Source organism: Pungitius pungitius, chromosome 17 (genome assembly GCF_949316345.1).
Source record: "Pungitius pungitius chromosome 17, fPunPun2.1, whole genome shotgun sequence".
NCBI lineage: Eukaryota > Metazoa > Chordata > Actinopteri > Perciformes > Gasterosteidae > Pungitius > Pungitius pungitius.
The window spans coordinates 14103335-14125568 of record NC_084916.1 but is presented as its reverse complement, the minus strand read 5'-3'; the positions used below and the strand labels follow the sequence as shown (position 1 = coordinate 14125568).

Genomic DNA, 22234 nt, shown 5'->3' with positions numbered 1-22234 from the left:
TGTTCTCATGGCTTTGAAAACGTCAATTACACCCAGGCCCCAAACCCCCATATGATAAGATCATAAAGTGACCCTTCTACGTTTTATGCTTTGTGAACGTGAAGAGACGGAGAGCGGCCATGTTTATTCATTGTGTCTTTGCTAAAAGGATTTGACAGCAAATTAATCTCCGGTTCAGCTTAAGGTAACAAAGAATGTCCAACATAAACTCAAGCTTAGAACATGTCTCACTATCTCGGCACTCTGGGCAGTTGGCTGCACTAAACAATCCATTAAAACATGTCAACTTGTTCTTTTGAAATTTATTATCCAGATTTATTATTCATTAACAATACAATCGTCATTTTGATTTGTAGCGAGAAATAAGTTCCAGATTCAGTCCTGGGTTTTTATGAATCCCAATTATTGTCTTGGCAACACCTTCCCTGCGTGGCACTACAGAGATCGTCCAGGCGTCAATACTCGCCAAGGTACTGGTGGCCTCTCAGCCATTTTCTATTATAGCAACATTCTGCATTATTGATGAGATTGGGAAACCAAGGATTGCTGTTGATTGCCAACACCGCATTGTAAAACATCATCATAGATGCATTGTGTTGCAATGGATGTTGGCTAAGATATGTGGAAGCTAAAATAGAGCTGGTTTAGGTGTACACCCCTGTCTTTCAGTCATATTAACTTAGCAAACAAACAGTCTGGTGTGTCTTATGTTCATTGTTGATCTGAGCTTCTCATTTCTCTTTTGTGTCTCACTTCCCTCCCAACTTTGTGCCTTCTACTCTTAGTGTCAAATCCTCCGGCTATACCTGCACGCTCTGTCGCGTCCCATCACCCATCTGCTGTCCTAATTCACCGTTGAGCAATAAAGGACGGAATGGGAGCTGAGAAACGGATGATGTCGTCAATTGACAAAAACTGAGAAAAAGTGGATGGAATGCGAAGTAGATGCGTATCGCCACTTAAGCATTGCCTACTTGAGTTAAGTGGTAGAGGTCACCTGGCAGTGGGACAGAGTGGGGTGGTCATGATGAAGATGGGGATAAGAAGAGGTTGCACAGGGAGGGTAAACTGCAGCCCGGAATCATCTGTGAAAGGAAATCCGAGGCGGAGGAGGGAACACGGGTGTGTAAGAGGCGACATGCTTCCACATGCTGACAGACAACACGGGCCGTCTGTCTCTTTTCTTTTTGAGTGATGAGTGAACAGATTTTCTAGTTGGACTAACTAACAGCATGCGAGTAAGCTTGCAGGCGTGTGTGTGTGTGTTTGGATGAGTCTTTGAGTTGCCACCCTGTTTCATTCGAGGGTGATTCAACCAAGTGTTGACATGCAGGTCGTTAGGCAGCTCAACGGGCCACCGAGAGACAAAATGTGCGTGCGTGTCCATGCGTTGTTCCTCGTGCATTTCGTTCTGCTGCTGATTTGTCATCCTGCTGCTCCCTCTGTCGTACCCTCGTATACCTTCTCCCCCTCTCGCCACCTCCCCTTTCTTCCTCAATCCTCCTCTGTGGTGATTCAAACTGTCACCCGTCTCCAGATGGCCAGAGCTCCGTCACTGTGCTTTAGTCACACCGGTCACAGCCACACAAGTGACTCACACACACACATAGTCAGGAACTAATTTATTCAGACTTTCTCACAAACAAAAACAAAAAAATTGTGCATTCACGAAGAGGCATGTACACACACAGACACACACAATACAAATTGGAGCATTACACCGTGTTAACTTATAGGCAGGTGGGCATATGCAGAATCGTATGATTAAAGTGGCACTTAATGAGATGATGAGGGATATACAAATTAATTCCAGGATAATTCAATAGCTTACACTATTTAATCTATTAAGCTTTATTGTGTTTCATTCAATATTTAAATGTGATGTGAATACACTACAAAGGCAAGTATACAAAATAAATAGTTTAAAATTTGGCACAGATTTTGTGGATGAAATCAAGAAATCCATTTTTCCTTTTTATATGTCCCTAGTGCGTTTTTTTTAAGTTAATAAATGTATATTATGGCTGCTTCACTTATCAAAGAGATTTAAATTTGGGTAATTTCTGGCAGTACAGTGCAGTATATACTTTTCTTTTTTTTTAACTTGATGGAGGAGTTATGGCATGGCAACTGCCATGCTCAAGGATATGTACGCAATCATTCTTTTTCGTTTTCCTACACACAATCCCCAATAGAAGCCAAAAGAACAACTTGGTTTTACTGGACAGCTCCAAGGATGTGAATATTAGCTTCTACTGTTACAGGTGTGCAACCGCTTCTAGGCAAGACCAAAAAGTAAAAAATGAGGAGAATGATAGTCCATCTCCACTACATAAATACAGTTAAGAAGTCAAATAGTTGACCAGAGAAAACCGACCCGGGGCTTACATCTCCATGTGGGAAAAAAAGCCAGAGGTCTTTATCTTGATTCAGATTATCGTTGCGATATAATCAAACACAGAAAGTTTCTCCAGCCACTGAAAATCCACACCAAGTGTGAGAGACAGATGTAGGGGTCCTTCTGCCTTCTGATTTACACCGTTCTCATCAGATATCAGTGATCCCAGAGATTGAAGATAAGATCCTGGGAAGGCGGTATTTTGTCCTTGTCTGTGTCTTTTTCCTTGCCTGTAGAACACCTCTCTCTATTCAACGTATAGGCAATCTGTCAGTGGTCTTTGAAAGAGGCCGAGTCCTCATGTCGGCAGGGGCAGTGTGTGTGTGTGTGCGTGTGTGTGTGTGTGTGTGTGTGTGTGTTGGTCATGCTGTTTTAATGTTTGTGCTTAATGGTTGAGTTTGGAAATCTAATTTTCTGGGACGTTAATGGTACGAATAAATACAATTCATTTTAATACAGGCTGGAACAAAATTCTGATATGTTCATGTAAAATGTTTACATATTCAGAAAAATTATTTGGAGTCTGTGGAGGTTATTGTGTTGCTGTTTCTTTTAAACATTTTTTCTAATTTATTTTAATACAGTTCTATGAATAAAACATATTTCCCTTCTTGCCAGGAGTTATCTGACATGACTGATACCACTCTCATATCCATATCCGTGTACATTTTGTAGCTGGTTAGCTTAGCTTGTCATAATGACTGAAAAACAAGGGAAAATGACTAGCAACCTTCTATCTAATGTCAGTCAGGGAGTTAATCACCCTCAAAGTGTCCTGACACTCACAGCAGTTGTGGTACAGCAATAGCGTGCTGCCATTTTACCGCCAGAGAGAAAGTAAAATAAGTGAAAATGAGTAGAAAGTCCCTGCTGATGTTGTTCATCACACACGTGGAGTCAATGTGGAGTCAAGAAATGCAGCGTAGATGAGGCATATTATAAGGTGGGAAACCCAACAACATATTCTAAAATGTAAGAAACATTTACTTTACATTTGGGCAAGGTTTTATCTTATGTTTTTTGTTTTTCCATAGAGCTTGTTGATATATCAAGGATCAAGGAGACACATATTAACTCAACATTGCTTGATGCCACCTCGTCCCTGAACAAATGGGTTGGTTTACAATCTGTAGGCGTAGTTGCTAATCTTACACAGTGCAAAACATGTTTTTTTCTTACTTATATAAATCTTGAAAAGAAAACCGACTCGTCTTAGTTTGCAAACACACTGTCAAGGTAACGCTTTCCACGTTGTAGAAATGCTATGAATAAGTGATCCATTTGAGAATGAAGCATGCAGCCCATTAATCATGATAGTGGTCCACCGTTGACACTCAAGCCTTCCTGGGGGGCCGTCAGGATCTGAATAGAAAGGTTAGTCTACCACAGTAAGTTGAGGTTAGCCCTGATTGATCGGCCGCTGGTCATCTATCGCTTGGTGATAGATGGAATGGTCCTGCTGGGGTGGTCCTGAGCCCTGACCTTTTTGATCAACGCTTCCTCCGGGGGTTTGATATAAACTGCTTAGAGAGGGAGAATGCCAACTCATTAAAATAAAACTGCATGCTTGTCACCTCACTCTTGAAAGTTTAACAACTGTCCACCAATGCTCAAGGTTGCCTTTTTGCAAATGAAAGGAAGATCTTGAAACAGAGGCTTGGAGTTTTTCCAAAACCTTTGTATTCGTACGCATTCATAAGACAGGGATGGGATGAGGTAAATGACACAGTGAAGATCACTAAACCCTATTTTAAAGCAGTGTTCTAACTGGCTAAATGCTTCCATAGTTTTAAAGATTGTGTACATATTGTAAGGCGATTGTAGCGCGTGGAGTAGTGTGATGCGCTGGGAGCCGGAAGGTTGGTCGTTCGAATTCCAGCTGCCACATGTGTCCCTCAGCAAGGCATCCAACCCCTAATTGCTCCCCAGGCAAAATGTAACGCATGGGTTATAATGCAATGTAAGTTGCTTTGGATAAAAGCGTCAGCTAAATGACATGGAATGTTAAAGTGCATGGATGTTTTTTTTGTTTTTTGGTGGCTGTGTTGCAGGGTCATTTTGGATGACATGATGATGCTGCTGGTTAAATACGACCCAGCTGGAAGGAACTCCTTGGCTCCCTCATTCTCTTCCTGCCTGTGTGAGAGAACACATGCTCCATTGTGCCTCTTTAGCTCGCCCTGACAACAGGAGGAATGTGTTCATGCAAGAGTGCATTTCTGCATGCGCGCCATGCTACGATCCTGCCACCCTCTTTGATGCTTTAAGCTTTGGGTACATATGTTTGCGAATGTTGCCCACACATTTCTCCCTCTGCATTTTCTGTGCGCGAGTGCATGTGTTTATTGTGTGATGCCATGGAAGTCAGCGGGTCCTCAACCCTAAGATGTGGCAAAAGCTTTTACATATGCATTTGCATAAGTGTGCTCTCTGTATGTGTTTACATAAAACAATGTTTCATTCCACACATTAATGCAGCGGGGAGGCTATTCCAAGCGTTTTGATTGTGCACCATTACGAAAATGCCAGCTCCATTTTTGTGGCCTTTTCGCAGGAAAAGGCTTTTACCATCCGGCCCACTGGGCTAAGTGGGAGCAAGCCTATCGCAACTGCCTTCCACTGCATTTGGCTTGTCTGTAATGGCAGACAGTGTCGTCCTGGCCCCGGGCATTAGCCTAATGTATGGAGGCGAGCGGGATCGCTGAGCTCACCCATTTCCATTTTAATGGCGGCTATCTAGAGGTTAATACGGATATGATGCGGTCAAGGCGTGCATATGCGCTGACACGTCAACAGAGAAATAGTGGTGCTGGAGAGGATCTGTGGGGCGGAAGGGTTTATCTTGCCACCAGAGAGGCAGTTACTGGTACAAACACACACACACACACACACACTCAACCCCAACACAAAAACAGTTTGTTGTCAGTAGTTTACAGATGGGGTGTGTTATATGTGAGGGTTTTGTTACTCGATAAACCCATGAACTCTGCATCTTAGCTGCATGATGGGAAGAGACTCTGCAAAGGTAGTTTATGGTCCTATTTAATAGATGAGTGCAGTGTTCTTGTCACCAAGGTTTCCTTAGATAAGCTAGCGTGATCATTTCCTGTAGCATTGCTTTATAATTCCAAAATATTTCCTCAGTGTTTCCAAGCCGCATCGTAACATTTACTCCTAATGTCATAGACGCACTTGGGCTGGATCAGGCCGCACGAGCAAATAAAATAGAAAAGATCGTTGTCCACGAAGCAGATTTACTGTTTGTGTCTTAATGGTATTATGTGATTTTGGGGGATTATGTTCGCCAACAAGAAATGCCCCCCCCCCTTGAGGGTTGCTGGAGCTTTAACGGTATCTCAGCCGAGGAGTTCCATACAGATGTGTGATACGCCCACACAGGGCATAGGGATTACACACATGTGCAGTCAACTGATACCTCCACATGCAGACGTGCGTTTCACCTCGACATACACATACATACACATACAAATCCACTGATTAAGCGTAGACCTCTAAACTCGCCGACATTGCAGATAAGCGCTATCTTGCTGTGATAGTTACACTGGCTGCCTGTGACCCTCGGCAAAGAAGGGCAAAAAGACGCTGTAAAATACCGTATCTCTCCCAATGGTTGTTGCTCCTCTTCTTGGTGCACTTCTGACATCGTCTTTTACGAAGCACTTTTATCCCTTCCTCTTTTTTTTTTTGCCTTTTCCTGCTGCGATATTTTTACCCCTGGCGAGTTTGTCCCTCACCCCGGCGTTGCCGCTATCATTCCTCACGTCAAGTCTCCCGTATCTATTTTCTCGTACGTCCACGCATTCAGTCACCCAGTCAGTCTACTTTTTTGTCTGACTGCCCCCGTTGCCCTCATTCTATCGCCCTGCTTCGGTCTCTCTCCTTGCTCCTTCCTCCCGCTCTGAGGGTTTGCTGTCCTGCTCGGAGTGCAGCACAGTGACCATCGATTCATCAAAGTGTCACGGCGCACCGCCGCAGCTCTGTATGCTCGCTACTGAACAACTGCCCTGGCAAAGCAAACGCATGAAGGACCTGGAGTGCTGCCCCGGCAAGGTCATACCTCTCCGTTGTACACCCATTTGGCAGCGTGCACAGCGGAGTTTTGTAAGAGCCAAAGCAGCCGACAACATATCTGTTGAACCTCCACAGATTTCTGTCGGTCGGGTACAAGCTAGCGCAGACAGTTCATATACACGTGCTGAGGGGTATAACACATGATCCACCAGAAACCAGTAAACCAGCATATTTCTAGTTCCCGTATATTCGTAACGGTTCACCCAAGCACTATGACCCTCTACTTTTACCGGGGGGTCTACAGCATGGCCAGCAGTCTGTTTGTAGGGTATTTATGGTGTGTCCAGGGTGGGGTCTTGGCTACGGATTTACACTGAGGAGCCGCAAAACGGGTCAGCGGCTACCGACGGGCAATCTTCATAATGAACCCCGGGCAAGGCTTAAATATGTGTTTTCGAAAAAGAACGCCGAGCGGGGACTCAAAGTACCTCGGTTTACCTCAACCACACATCTGAGACGGAACGGTGCAGCAAGGCATATCTGTCCAAACTTCCCTGTTATTACTGAGTCATTAATCAAGCTAACTTAACGTTAATTGCTTCTTGATGCCCTGAAAAGTGAGTTCTCAAATTAACTCGGATGGGTCTTCTTTGTGTGCAATTGAATTCTGGCCATCTATTTTTGCGGCGTGGATTAAACCTTTTTAGCGGCTCTTAAAAAGCATTATCTAAATCTTTTTGTTCCAGATTGCGTGCGTCATTATTGATTTCATAGCTGGTCACTTGGCGCGGATGGCCACACTTCAAAGTAGCATTCGGTCGAGGTCCGTTAGACCCAGTACTTATTCTATATTAAGATTATTTCGCCTCATTGTACCCATAAAACACAATGCCCGCTTTCTGGCCAGCTCGATCATACATCAGTATGTATATTGCGTCAATATATCTGTATCACACAATTGTTCTCTTGTTCTAGCAAGTTAATAAGAAATTTATCTTCCTCTGATGTTGTTTTGTAATTCACTCCAGCCCACACATTCTAACTTATTGCATATGTACATGCGGCTCCTCTATGACCCCTATCAAGCTCTGACATTAGCGGCTGTAAGATCCATTGATTGGCATTTGAGGCCTGATAATGAAGGAGATGATGAGGAGATTATTGACCAGGCTGTTGATATAGTAATCAGGTGGGAGTGGTGGATATGGAGGTTTTACCTAGATATTAGTATTGACCCCAAAGTAATTGGGAGGCTGGAAGCTCAGATGCCGGACCTACAAGGCGTCGATGAAATATCTGATGCAGACAGCCTTCGTGATGTGGCATGTCACCGCTGACTTCGTAAACACCGGGCGTGACTACGCTGTGAAAACGAATGCATTATTCCCGCGTTTTGCTAACCAGGGATTATCCAAGTCCGTATGCATTTTTTTAGCAATTCATTCTCTCGTTTTCCCGCTGCAGAGTTAAAAAATATGTGTTAATCATTATGGTTAAGAGTAAGACTGAGAGGAGGGAATATTGCCCACCTTTGCTTTCTTTAGTTTTTTCTTAATATGTGGTGGCTTACCTGCAAATCCCTGCTGGTTTTTCACACATGAGGCACGTCTCAGAGTGAACATTTGGCGTAGCAGATAATCTGTATTTTGAAGCTGCAGTAGGTTTAGTCAAGATTCTTATAATTTGTTATTGCCCTGTCTTATTACCCTCAGGTAGCACAGCTCATTTAGTTGCATTGACTTATTCCAGACATTTACTTCTTTTAAGAGCATGGATGCAAACACACAAAACATAAATCATATCGACTGCAAGTGTTTGTATTGTTGAATAATGTGGGTTATGCAGATAGCAGATGTCCTCCAATTATACTCTCCTAATTACATTTTAATCCGCCTTCATTATCATTCAGGTTTGTGACCGAGGCGAACAATAAATATACATAACGTGTATGAATAGCATGTATTCTTGCATGTTGTTGTAATTCTGTCCCTTTAATAGATATACATCTATGCAGGGTCACCTTGTGTGATCATGTTGCATTCCTGCTGTATTATTTTAAAAGGCTACTTTTATGGGGATTGATTACTGTTTTCAAGCATGATTCCGTCTCTCAGCTGACTGACTTATAACATTCCCCATTTTTTGATAGCAGGGTACAACCCGCAATTGAGTGTGTTTATTATACGTGGGTTGACACGCATACAAATAGCAATTTGACATCAACACTGACGACTTCAGGGATTGATCGTGTCTCACACTCCAAAAATCTACCCCAAGCTCAGTTTCTAATACATGGCAACATTCACAAATAGAATTTAAGACTGAATGTGGTTTGAGTGGCTGTTGATGAAAAGACAGAATGAGTCAAATGAATGTAGTACTCATGCTTCCTCTCCCGTCCTCTCATCCACCCCTCTCCCACCATGTCATGAATTGGTACCTATTATTAATCCGTCGAGGGGGTTAATGAGTGAGCAAGTGGGTGATGATGGAGGCGGTTACAGGTGGGGAAAGATGGGTGTAAGTGAGCCATTCAGCACTGGTTTAATAATGCCTGTGGCCGTACCCTGTGGGTGATGATGGATGCCGTTTGACCAGTGGATTGAAATGTGGGTGTGGATTTATATCGTTTCTATTATTTGATGCAAAGCCTATTTTATTTGGTTTAGGACACACCACAAATACTTTCTGCATTCCGCTGGGAGCTCCAACGCGCCTCACACCCTCTTAATAACGGCCTGTTTCTTCTTGTCTTCGCAGCTCAGAACTGCAGCTACACACTACAGAGTCCCAATGGGACGATAGAAAGCCCCGGCTACCCTTACGGTTACCCTAACTACGCCAACTGCACATGGGTGATCGTGGCGGCGGAGCACAACCGGATACAGCTGGTGTTTCAAGGGTTCGCCCTGGAGGAGGACTTTGACATCTTGTCTGTATATGACGGACCGCCCAGCCCGGGGAACCTTCGGACAAGGTAAAGAACTTTTTTTTTATTATGGCATACAGCATTGTGGCATTGTTTTGGATAATAATCACAATGGTGAGGTTAAAAAACATCAGTGAACGCTAATCTTGCCAGTGAAAGGCCGAGAAAAGGGAGCAAATCCGACGGCTTCAAACATCCATCAAACTCATGTGTACAGAAGCTGAGCGAGCACACAGTTTAGGCTTAATAGTGACATTATAGGTTCGCTCAATTTCAGGTTTTATCTCCATATACAGTTCTTGCTAATCTGAATAGTTTCTCCCCGACAAACCCCCTACCATCATATATTTTGTTAAAATGAGGTCACGGTTCTCCCGACTCACTGTGATTACTATAGGGAGTTGATTGCCAAAACCATCCAATTAAGACCCAACTGCATGGAGTTATTCCGACTTAAATGTGATGATAAAGTAAAGGGACTGACAAGTGGAGCAGAGGTAGTGGTGTTATTCAACCTGGTGTCTCCGAGAGGGCGGTTGGATGCAGATCCTTCGGTGACTAAAACCAGGCTGACTCTTCCGACACTGTGACAGCACCCACTTTGGGTACATTTTTGTGCTTCACAGTTTCACGAGCACAAGTGAAATAAAGCGGTTTCATATGTGAAGACCCATACAAACAATTTCGGAGCACACTGTTTTTTTTCCTCAACAGTCAACTCACCAGACTCAGACGGGGCTGAGCGGTGCTCGCATACTGAAATCCACACGCTGAGTCTCAGCATCCATTTTCAAATGAATTCTCTTAGCCTGAATGGCCATCTAAAGAGACTTTTATTTGTAATAGCTGCACATAAAGAGATACCCACGGAGCTGCTATTCACTGACACGTCGACTTAATGTGGGATACTGCTACTTGCGTCTCCAAAGTCCCTCACTTACAGGCTAACTTAATTAGCAGCCATTTCTGCATCTGATTAGCCGAAGCCACACCAAAGCTGCTTTTCATTCCGGTCGACTCCTGGTCCGAGCTTGTCCTGCGCGAGGTGTAAATGACGTGTCATGCAGGCCCTCCAGAGACAGACGAGAGAAATATTCACAAGGGCTTTTGTTATTGAGACTGTTCTGAGTCTCTGACGGCTTCTCTCTCTCTCTCTCTCTCTCTCTCTCTCTCTCTCCCTCTGTCACCCTTTCTCTCGCCCCTCTATTGCGTTTCTCATTCGGTGCCAGAGGTGCTTCCACTGCATCTCCCTGCAGAAAGCGAATGAAAGAGAAAGGAAAATCCATTATGGATTTGTGTTGCGCTGCTCTCCTTCAGCCTTTCTCCTGTTTAGACTGCTGGCCTCTGTTGTATATTGATGCTCCGGCGGGACGGGACGGGTGGGGAAGGGGGAGAGGGGAGGGGGAGCGTTCCACCCTCTCTTTGAAAATGAGCGACGGAAAAAAGAAAAGAGGGGGTTTTAGGTTTTGTCGGGAGCATAGATCTACCAGAGTTCCTCTCTTTTCAAAGGAGGTGTTTTCTTCACGTTGTGCATGAGGGAGTTTGATGATGCTGGGAACGGTCTCAGGAGGAAAGCTCTCACCTGCCTGTACCTGTATGTTCACATTTAGCGTCCAGCACGCCGCCTTTTGCTGAATTTGATCAGCCTTTCATGTGGACTACGCTATAGGTTGCAGAGCTTGGATTATTCAGTTTAATCGCAATATAATACAAATTTAGATCTTACCATCTTTGGAGAATCTCTTTGAGGGATGCAGGTTGAGCTGTTACACATTGACAAAATGTACTTTTAACTTCCACTGTTGTCATCCATTTCTCCAAATATTTCTGGTGGTCTCCGCTGTTGCTGCTGCACTGGTTGTTGCGGTGGCTAGTTGGCGCCTTTAAGCGGTACTTCAGGCTCGTGGCCCTCCGGTTGATGAGATCATTCCAGTTTGCAGTGGTTACAAATCGCGTGGCTTTTATCGACCGGTAGAGATTTCTTTGTTTTCAAATAGAGAAACTGAAGCATGTATATGTTTTTGTACACGTCCTAAGTAGGCAGCTTAAGCACTGGTCTGTATTTGATTGCTGTAAATTAAGCGTAGCGTTTCAAGTAATAGTGTAGTTGTTATGCGGTTGAGTTCTTCTTGCTCCCTAACTGTTGTGGAAGCTATAATTGAGCAATAAATTGAACTTCAGGGTTAAACTTGCTGACTTGAAGTTTCTGAGTTAGGTTGTTAATACATCCAGCAAAAAAGAAAGTATTTCTTGGCAATATGATATTACGCTAAAATGTAACTGCTTTGTCACAACAGCATATTAGTCTTTTTTGCTATTAGAAAAAGGTTAATTTTTTTAATTATATTTATCAAATCAGGTCATTGAATTATTGAACTAGCTCTTCCCAGTCATTGGGTCAATAAGCTAAAATGTATTTGTGTATTTAAGTTACTCAGGAACAAGAGATCCACAATGTTGTCACCTATCTCCCAGCAATGAAGGCTATTTCCTATTGTTATTGACAATGTGTTTTGTTCCTGTGTAGCACTTTATTTTTGCATTCATCAAGACATTTTTCATCCATTGACTTGGATGCATATGGATGTGTCTTTCAGTTTGAAACTGAAGACATTTACATTTAACAGATTGATGAATACATCATGTGAAAACCGTACAAATTACACATCATTTCAGTGCTGTTAAACCTGTGAGATCAAGACAATTCAGTAAGTCATTTTAGTTGCCAATTGTTGATGCAAAATCTTCGCCAATTATCCTCAGTTTAACCCTTTCACATCGCCATTTGTTTTCTTTTGGGACGCCACAATGGTCAACAATTGTTTTTGTCACATTAAAAGGATTATCCGGTTAACTTAAAGATTAACTTCCTCCTACTAAAGCACCAGTAGGCCTGCTGCAAACAGGGCCTGTGGCGTTGTGACGCAGTAGTCAGAAAGTCCTCCCAATGACTAAAGCAGCAGCCAAGCTGACCTAAAGCGAGAGCTTGAGCCTCCAGCGTCTCACTCGCTCTCACTCCGCTCAAGAGCGCACAAAAAAACCCAACAAAAAAAACAATCTTTTTCTTTTATTTTGTGTCACATTTCACCTGGTAACTGCCAATTGGGAAACGCCGAGTACATCTCAGCAGAGAGGGGGGAAAAAGAAAAAAAAAGCCGTTGGAGTGTGCGCGAAGGCGTCAGTCTTCACGCGCCTTCCTCTCGGTGATGGAGTGATGGAAACGGAAGGACTCGATGCCTGGCAGTCTCCGTCCGGGCGGGCGTGCGGGGGCGGGGGAAGTCGGTGAGAGAGGGAAGAGGAGGAGGGGGGGGGGCTGAAAGGGAAAGACTTTCAGCTCACGGGCTCAATAGGACCTAAATAAGGAGCACTAGTGCATGGTGCTGGGAGTGGCGTTGCCACTACAGTCAGCAGCCGCTGCTGTGAGTGTCACATTATGAGTTTGTGTGATGTGGGGGGCGGGGGGAGAGAGAGAGAGAGAGAGACGCTGTGTATTACGTGTGTTCAGCTACGCTCACAAAAGGGGGGGGTATCTTAGACAACGAGCAGAATCAGTGTCAACAAAAACCAAGGTTTATTGGAATACAGATCAAATGAGCACCACGCACACTCACAAACACACACACACACACATTTTTAAGCAGCGAGTACAGGCAGTGGGCTGGAAAACTGTATTTTTTTTTTATAGACATAAGGTTTCGGAGGGGGTGTCGGCTATTTTTGCAAGTGTGGTTCATGCGGTATATGAATCGGTGTGTGTGTGTGTGTGTGTAGTATTGCTGATACTTATTATCATGTTCCCTGATTTTCCGATTGAACCTTAAAGCAACAAAACAAAAACAAAAAATCCCCAAATCAGTCTCGGGTGGTTGTTTTCAGAAAGTTGAAATGCTGAAGATATTCAAGTGAACATGTCATACATTACCTGGTCGTCACTCTGTTCTTCAGTCACTCCCACCTCGTCGATGTAACGCCCTTCACCTGTTCACTCACCTGCCTCTGATCACTAATCAAGTGCTTGTTTAGTCTCCTGCCACACACACACACACACACACACACACACTTTGGCAGATTGGTCGCCGCATTCATGCCGGACCTTCCAGCGCTTTCTTTTGGCCTGATTTCCCGTTGACGACCCCGCCGACCCTACCCCGGTAATTCACCCAGTCTTCTGGCCCCGATCACGTCTTTCCCCCAGTGACATTGAGGGGGAATAAATACTCTGTCTGGTACTACTTGTTTGTGTCCCTACCTCACCCGTTACACCGGTCGAGTGCATCATAACACATGTGCAAGCTGGGCACCCTCAGTTAATGAGTCTGGCTTTTAAAGTCTGCTGCGGGTCAGGGTGACGTACAACGCCACTTCCTCCGCCGCGTACTTGGTGGATTTACTTTTGTACGTGAACACTGAAGTTACCGTGCGTTCAGTGTGGCACAAACCCGTTTGATTCTTTACCTCCTCATGCAGGACCGCATGCTCTGATTCGTCAACGTGTCGCGAGGAGTACGTATCCGACTACGGAGGTTTGAACGTTGAACGAATTTAGGACTCCCGAGGCTGCACAACAATTTATTGTTTGCGCCGCTCACGTTTGGGCGTCTTATTCAACGGCATCACACAGACGCAGCTACACACAGCTATGTGCAAACAGACACATCCATATACATACACACACACACACACACACACACTGTAGGATTTATGGTCCCTTTGAGTCTGGGTTGTTAATAGAAAGCCTGCCACTTATCAACGCCAGCTCCAACGACAGTCTGCTAAAAACAGGAGGAAGAGTGATAGTTTGTTTTTCATCAACGCGTGCTGCGAAAGGAGCGAAAACGATGTTGAGATTTATGGAATCAACTCACCTGTGAGGCAGAATTACTCGGCCCTGGCAACGCCCGGATTAGAGAAATAATCAACTAGATGGCTTTGAATTTATATGCCAAATCCCGTGTATCACTCATTGTGTGTATTGCTTATTGACATTCTCTCCCCCCCCCCTCAGGGCTATCAGTGTTCTTAACAGGATACACTTCACAAGCAGCATGAGATGTCGTCCTGCTTAAGATAAGAGATTGAATATGCAGCACAACCCAGCATGAGATATGTCTCATTTTTTTTCATTGCGACACCGGTGAGTCAAAAGAATGCGGCAAATGTTTTGGAGGCTTAAAGCTTTGGGGATGAAAACTTAAGTCACCAAAAATAAACGTAAGAAACACCCATGTAGTGCTCTCTGCAAATATTTCACGTGTCCTCAAAGAATCTAAGGATTATAGTACTTATTCTTGGCCTTCTACAGCTTAAAACATATATGGAAAAAGGCATGCTTTTGATTCAATAATATTATGAGGAAGTGTCATGTAAAAAAAATAAAAAATGACCTGAGTTTATTCAAATTATCTTAATGAGCCCATGCCAGCAGAAGATGATCCTCATGTGATGCAGATTTTAATTTGCTCCGACAATATATTGAGTTGAAGCTGCCTTCTTCCTTTATTGCCTTGAGTTGTATTTAGTATTTCTGTAAACAAAAATCTAATGAACAACTTCTTAAATGCTCGTAATAAATCCTGGATCTCGATAGGTATTCAATGCACGGAGCACTATACGTGCTGCAGTAGGACAGGAAGTAAGACAAAGAATGATTTCATGATCTACATTGATAAACACCCCCTAACAGAGAGGTGGTGGGAGGCAAATGCTAGACTTCAATCACTGCAGGGAATACGTTTTGATGATTTATTAGACCACAAATTGCGATAGTGAAGGAGTCGTACACAGGATAGAACGCATGTGCAGCTATTTGAACGTCGTCTGGCATGTCTGTTTTAAGATCTGGAGGGAACACGGCGTGTCAATAAATGAAAAAACGGGTCTACTGTTCCTCTGAACAAAATGTTCGGGAGCCACAGTTTTAGTCCATCTGTGTGTAAATGGAACACTGTGTCCATTTTTGTTCACTTTTTCCCCAATTCACCTCACTGGAGACGGGTGCAGTTCAACTATCTTCGTATAATACTACATGCGGGCTCTCTGGATATGAAATGACAATTTAATAAACCCTGGACAACCTGTTTTCAACTAAAATCACACGACTGCAAATGTCTAACTGTTGGCAGTTACTTCACACATTGCGTGTTTGGCAAAAGAGTGCGAAAAAAACAAATATTCAGCTCTTCCACGTAACAGTTGTTCTAAACTAAAGCATCAGTGTTCTGCAGTTTAAACAAAAATAATGGTGGCAAAAATAATTTGCAGATAAATTGACGACTGACCTAAATAACCAAAGAATTTTGATATTTGGCCAAAGATTCAAAACTTACAACCATCAGTGTGAATTGGCTTTTGAGCCTTTAAAAAAAAATGTATTTGGCACTCTGGGGGGGGAAAGAAACAACCAAAAAAGCAGAAAGGGAAGCCACAAAAATGACTGTTTGCCCCCTGAGCCACACGGCCGAAAACAGAACACTTTGCTTTTAGCTCTAATCGACGGGACTCGGAAGAACAAACGTTCTCTTCATGTGCTATTTCCTGGCTTAAGCAAATCCCTGGCATATTTTTGTTGCTTTTTTATTTATTTTGCTGGGGGGGGGTTTTCCCCCACACTGCAGCCATTTTTTTTTTTTCCCTTGGTGTCACGCTTCCCTTTTTGGTTTCTCTTCTTCTTCGTCCCTGCGAGACACGGCGCGTAGCAGTCAAATTAGTTATCCAAACACCTTGTGAAATGTGATGATGGATAAAGCACACATATTGTGCCAATTCACATACGTGGGGCCACGCTGTGTCAAAAAGAATGTAATTAGACACTTGCTGCATGTGACCAGTTGATATTTTGTCTATTTCGTGTTTGCCTTTTTGAAAGTAGATAAACGTACTGTCCCAGATTTCATCGTAAGGGATGGAAATCTTTATAGGAGTGAAGTATAACACAGTGGAGACGTGTGGAGGACTAAAATAGAACATATTTACATGGTCTCTATAGCAAAAAAAAAAAAAAGCCATGATTTAGTGGCTCAGTGTTGGTAGATTCTCCAGCTAATTCGAGCTCAGAGACACACACACACACACCATTGCTCTCCTCTCCTCCTCCTCCTCCTCCTCCTCTCTTTTACCTCGCTGTCTCCTTTCCCTCTAATGTTCTTTGATCCTCATTGCCACAGGAATGAAAGAGCAGCAACGGGTGGAAAGTAAATGGCGTTGGTTGCGCGCTCCGTCGGTCACCGTGTGCCCGCTGGCCCTGCTGGCTAATCAGATATTCTGCCCAACCTTGTTCTGGAGTTTATTAGTGGCATCCCTCTGCGGAGCAACGGAGAAATAAATAAAGATCCCCGCACACACACAGAGACAGAGACACAGAGAGAGAGAGGAATTGTTAAATTGTGGCTATAGACTGCGAGGCTCGTCATGGGTGCGTGAATGCACCTTAGCGATGGACACAAAATGAGCAATTTATCCAATGCGCAGTTAATGAACGAAACCTAAATGTTAAAACATCTAGATTAAGATCCTATTCTCAAACAATTAGTTAATTTAATTCTGCCACAAGGTATGGGATTCTTTTGAAGCTTTTTCACACCGAATAAATTAAAAAAAAAAAAAAAAAAGACCTTCCCATGGCCTTCCCATTTATATTTTCCCTTCAGACTTATTCGGTGACTCGAGTAGATCCGGCGATTTGCAAATGAAAGACGAGTTTTGCAGGCAGGGGTTTGGATGGTCAACGTCATCTTGTTACATGGCCGCACCCGGACGTCCACACACTTTCTGTGCCGTGGACGGTCATAGGGAAGACGACATTGAGGAGGCCTCGTCTGGTCAAAGAGCGATTGGGGGGGCGGGGGGGGGGGGGGGGTGCTTTTACTAAATCGGCAAACCGCTGCGTTTGATAAACTTGCACATCTCTTCAATCCGAGAGATTCTGGGAAGAAAGCCTTTCACTTAGCCGTTACATTAAGTGTACATTAGTGCTTCTCTGCGTTGAGTAACCTTTTTGTTTCTCAGTAATCATCGCATTAAGTATCCGTTATTATTCCTCCATGCAGCCTGCTAAAGCTACAACCTTATAAAGTATAGTATTTAAACATAAACATGTGTTTAAGGTAAGATCCAGTAGTCTCCTTTTTAATACAGCTGTTTAATATTTGAACTTGTTCTACATCAACAACTACAATGACTCATAATTGTTGGCAAGTCAACAACGGCGTATCCCACGGCGACCATTTAGCTTAGTCACTTTCACGTGGCCCAGAGTGGCACGACGTTGAATTACTTTTATTCTATATCTATTATTGTTATCCGCCCTTAGGATCATTGCGAGTTGAGCAGAGCAGAGGGAAACGGCGTGGACTTGTGAGCGTTACCTTGTTACGTGTGTCGGCCTCGATTTGTTGGCTGCGAGTGTAATTGACTTATGTCCCCACAACGGTGGAACAAATGAACAAAGAATGCCACTTTTTTTTTTTTATCCCTTGCCCCCCCTGCGGTCAGAGCTGTTATGTTGTTCATATGCAGATTTTCATATCAAAGGTATGCAATTATAAAACTGCTAAACATGCACATCAAATCACATCCGTCGAGCAGCCGCAACGATTGCGGTGTTTTAAACACTCATTCCAGCGGTTTTACGCTCACGTGTAAACTCGCCCCGAGGGGGATGGTGACGCCCTCCGCTTCTTCGCCTCTCTCCAGGGATGCGTAGCGCCGATGCAGATACGATCAGGGCACAGTGACACACTTTTAATTGAGTGCAGATAGCCCGAAGATAAACCACCATCACATCACTCACTGGCGCACACGTCGTTGGAGAGGAAGGGTTGCATGCGTGTGTGCGTGTGTGTGTGTGTGTGCGTGCGTCTGTCAACAATGACTCCATACTTATTGCCGCCTTTAGGTGCTAATTGCTAAAACGGATACAATTCAAGACTGTGGAGCACTTATCTCTGTTAAAGCAAATGGTTGCGTTCCAAAAACACGTCACTCATACCCACAAGAGCCCTACTTTCAGCCGGTGGTGACTGAGGCAGATAATCAGTCCTTTATTGCCGTCCGTTGCTTTTTATGACCCCCCAAAATGAACACATCCGATGAGTAAGTAAGACATTCCATTACTGTTTTGACAGTGACAGAATAACCCCCCCACCCCCCCTGATGCACACACACACACACACACACACACACACAACTTCTATTTAGCTGTTACTTCCTCTGGATGTCAAGTCAATGGGAATATGTTCTCCTCCTACTCCCTCTCTCACCTTCCCTTCCACTCTGCCACTTTCCCTCATATCAGCGTCTCCCCCCCCCCCCCCCCCCCAGAGACATTGGTTTGTTAATGACTTCGCTGCGGTTTGTCTCTCAGTTGGCGCCGACTGCGGTTGATTATCCCACCATCAGCGTTCAGTATCGGTGACATCTGAGCGACCCCCCCCCCCTTCCCCCCCATCCCCCATGCTGTTCAGCCGCGATGCGCAAATACCTCGTGATGTCACGCACCCGTATGAATATTAGCACGCGCCTTTCTCCAACGAAGACGGACATAAATAATTAGCCCGTTCCATTTGAAAAGGCGTTTATGTTTGAAATGTTGTGGGAAATGCGGGACGCTTTTGTGCAGCGTGTGTTTGCAAGTGACTGCGGGCCTCTGGTTTTCCTTTTGTCGGGGAGCCGTGGGGCTTTCTGGACAACGGAAGCAAAAACAAACCAAAAAAAAAAAAAAGGTTCCGCCGTTCTAACGACCCCATTTGCAGTTATACGGAGAGCATATTAGAGGTTGCAATGTCTTCTTCCCCCGGAAAGACCACTAAGACGACTTTTAGCGCGTTTGCAGGCTTTTAAATTACACAAATGTGAAATTGAAAGCGCTGAAGACTAAGCAGCAAAGCCGGTCATGGCCAGGTCACTCCCTTGTGCAAAGAGAACCGGTACGGACCAGTTTACCAAAGGAAAGGAATAAGAGGACTGATAGATACGCAGTCTAATTGCTTGTGAAAATCGCCCCTAATAGCTGGAGGAATCAAATCGTGTGTGTGTGTGTGGGGGGGGGAGGGGGGGGGGGGTGAATGGAGTTCCATTTAAACCTCCACAAGATGGAGAAAAAAAACAACAACACAGTCAGCCGTATCTCAGTGGAACCGAAGGGTGAGTCATTCACGGGCCGCACGCACTGAGGAGAAACGGTTTGGATCGCAAAACCAGCCAAATTTTACATTGGAATGAAATTTCCCTTTTTCCCAAAAAAAAAACACACTGAGGAGCTGGGACTGGGACTCTTTTTGTCCTCCCACTGCAGCATCTGCCCCCCCCCCCTCCCACCCTCCCAGGCCTTGACCACTGACGAGTTATATCCACACGGGGTCCCGTAGAAAAAGGACACACACACACACATGAAAATCACAGTTCTCAACTTTGCTCTTAAACTCCCCCCCCCTATCTCTCCCTCTCTCTCCCTTTTACCACCCATCATTTATTGGCTAATGTCCAGCCATCAAAATCTTGCTGCTGTATCTATTTTTCCCCCCCAATCCCCCTCCCTCCTCCCTCTTCCCTCATCTGGGAGAAAATCAGCCGCATCAGCACTTTGCTTACCTTCCAACCCTGAGAACATCCACACACACACACACACACACACACACACGTTCACCTCAGAAAGATTAAAGGGCGAAATGACCTGATTTAGTCTTTGTCTGTTTACAGCTGTAAACCTGCATATTTTATTTCTTTTTTCTGGGGTGGGATCACAAACAGCGCAGATCTTACAGGCGAGAGAAGCAAGTGTGTGCGTGTGTGATTAGCCTAATGAAGGGGTTTCTCACTGCGACGCATCCTCCGTCATTAAAACGTACAGACGTGTGTCTCTCGCTCCACACTAGTTTTTTTTTTTTTTTTTGCCCTCCCTCAACCTGCTCTCCAACACCGCCATCATCTCCTCATTGGAACGTCTGCGCTCCTTCCCCCCCCCCCCCCCCCCCCCCCCCCCCATACTGTCGTCTTCTCCCCTGCGTCCCTCTGCCCGTCCCTCTCTTCGTCCCACGGGTAGCGGTGAGAGATAATTGGAAGCAGAGGCTCTTGGTCGCGATGATGCTGAGGCTAGTCGGGTGGAAAGCACTCCTAATAGACCTATGCTCACCCACGTGACCCCCCCCCCTCGTCCCCCTCGTCCCCCCCCCGCCATGCTTATGCAAACACACGAGGCGTTCATTGTGGATGCAGCCATGCACGCCGAGGCCCATTCTTCTTCCACAGGGGTCCGCATTTCTGGGATTACGTAGCTTTCCGAAGCAGCCCAATGGTCTCCCGTCACGTGCCATTCTTCTTAAATTCTGTATTTCTCTCTTTTTCTGTCCTCTTCCGTCCTTCCTTCACCCTCGCTCCCTCGCTCCCTCCATCAATTTACCAGTCGAGACACCTGGGCTACAAATCCATTCTTTTGTATTGCTCTTGTCGCAATCGTATCTCGCATCTCTTCCTCGATAACAGGAAATCCCCCCCCCCCCCCCCTTCCCCAGCCAGCTTTTCACCGTACCGGCTGCACGCCTCAGATTGCCACAGCAACATATTGCATTGCAATATTTAATCTCACTTTGCACGGGAAGCCGGTTCCTGTGCGTCTTACGTCAGCATCCATTTTGTTTTTCTCTCAGCCCGGAAAAAGGATTTTGGGCCCGTATCGTATGATTCGGATGCAGCCAGAATTCCTCCCAGTTTGTGGACCCCCCCCCCCCCGACTCCTCCTTTGCACTTTCAGCCCCTCCATCATACCCCCGCCCTTCCCTGCAGTGTGCTGCTGAACCAAGATGGCTGCCTTCCAACTCAATTTGTGGTCAGCGAAGGGGCCATTTGCATGAACATGTGTCCCATAGTTTAGCTGATATCCCACCGTGACAATCTCACAGAGAGGAGTGAAATCATGCATACATTTGAAGTCCTCTTCCCTTTTTGGTTCAATTCATCTTTATTTTCCATACTGGTGTTTTTGCAATTTCTCCCACCTCCACTGTGGTACTTAAGGATTAAGTGAAACGCTGAGGCCTCTTAACACTGAGAGATAAAAAGGGAGGGATGTAATAGATTGTATAAAAAAAAAAAAGTGAGATACACATGCAGTGAAAGAGTGCATGTGGGAACATAAAAAAAAAAACAAATTAAAGTGGCAATCCGGAAGGAACATTTTAGGATTACATAAAGGTCAGGTGACAACATTATCCTTTATTAAAATCAGTAAATCAGTAGGCTGTGCACAGATAAATCAAACTGTGGTGACTGGCAACAAATGATAAGTGGATGACTGAGTTGTAACAAGTGCACGTATATCTGAGTGCCACCGCTATGTGGGTTGCAAACGTGTTGAAATGGTTTTATTGGCTCAAACTGGTAAAGATGCTGCTGGAAGCAGGCACCAATAAGTCGAGGCTTATTACAAGGTTGTTTCCATGAGGCATTGGTTATTTGTGCCACAGGTGTAGGAGTTGCCACACTAGTCGTTGAAGTGATGTTTTATCAAACATCTCTAAGCAGATTCATAATTGTAACACATATAACAACATCAATATGGCAAGCATTTCATGATTCCTCTGGTGCCTAATTTATACTATTTATGGTCATTCAAGACAAACCAATATAACTGATGACCCAAAATATTTTATTTAATATAGTTTTAATCAGTAATAAAAAAATACTTACTATACAGTCCATTGTGGTTAATTAAGTTAAGATAACGGACCATATTTGTACTCATACAGTAATGAACATATTCATTTTATTGTTATATATTTAGTAGTTATATACAGCTTCATTTTGTGTATTCAAACTCATTTAATGCAGTGTACCTTTGTGCCAAAAGAGGACACCAAACTCTTATTCATGTCCATCTCCAG

The 22234-nt window shown here is 44.4% G+C and overlaps 1 protein-coding gene across 1 annotated transcript in view; it reads left to right on the top strand.

The window, feature by feature from the left end:
* csmd2 (CUB and Sushi multiple domains 2) overlaps positions 1-22234 on the top strand; it is a 169179-nt gene that overhangs the window by 3713 nt on the left and 143232 nt on the right. Inside the window, exon 2 of the mRNA XM_037474374.2 lies at positions 9191-9407. Coding sequence (XP_037330271.2) covers positions 9191-9407 — 217 coding nt within the window. The remainder of the gene's footprint in view (positions 1-9190; positions 9408-22234) is intronic.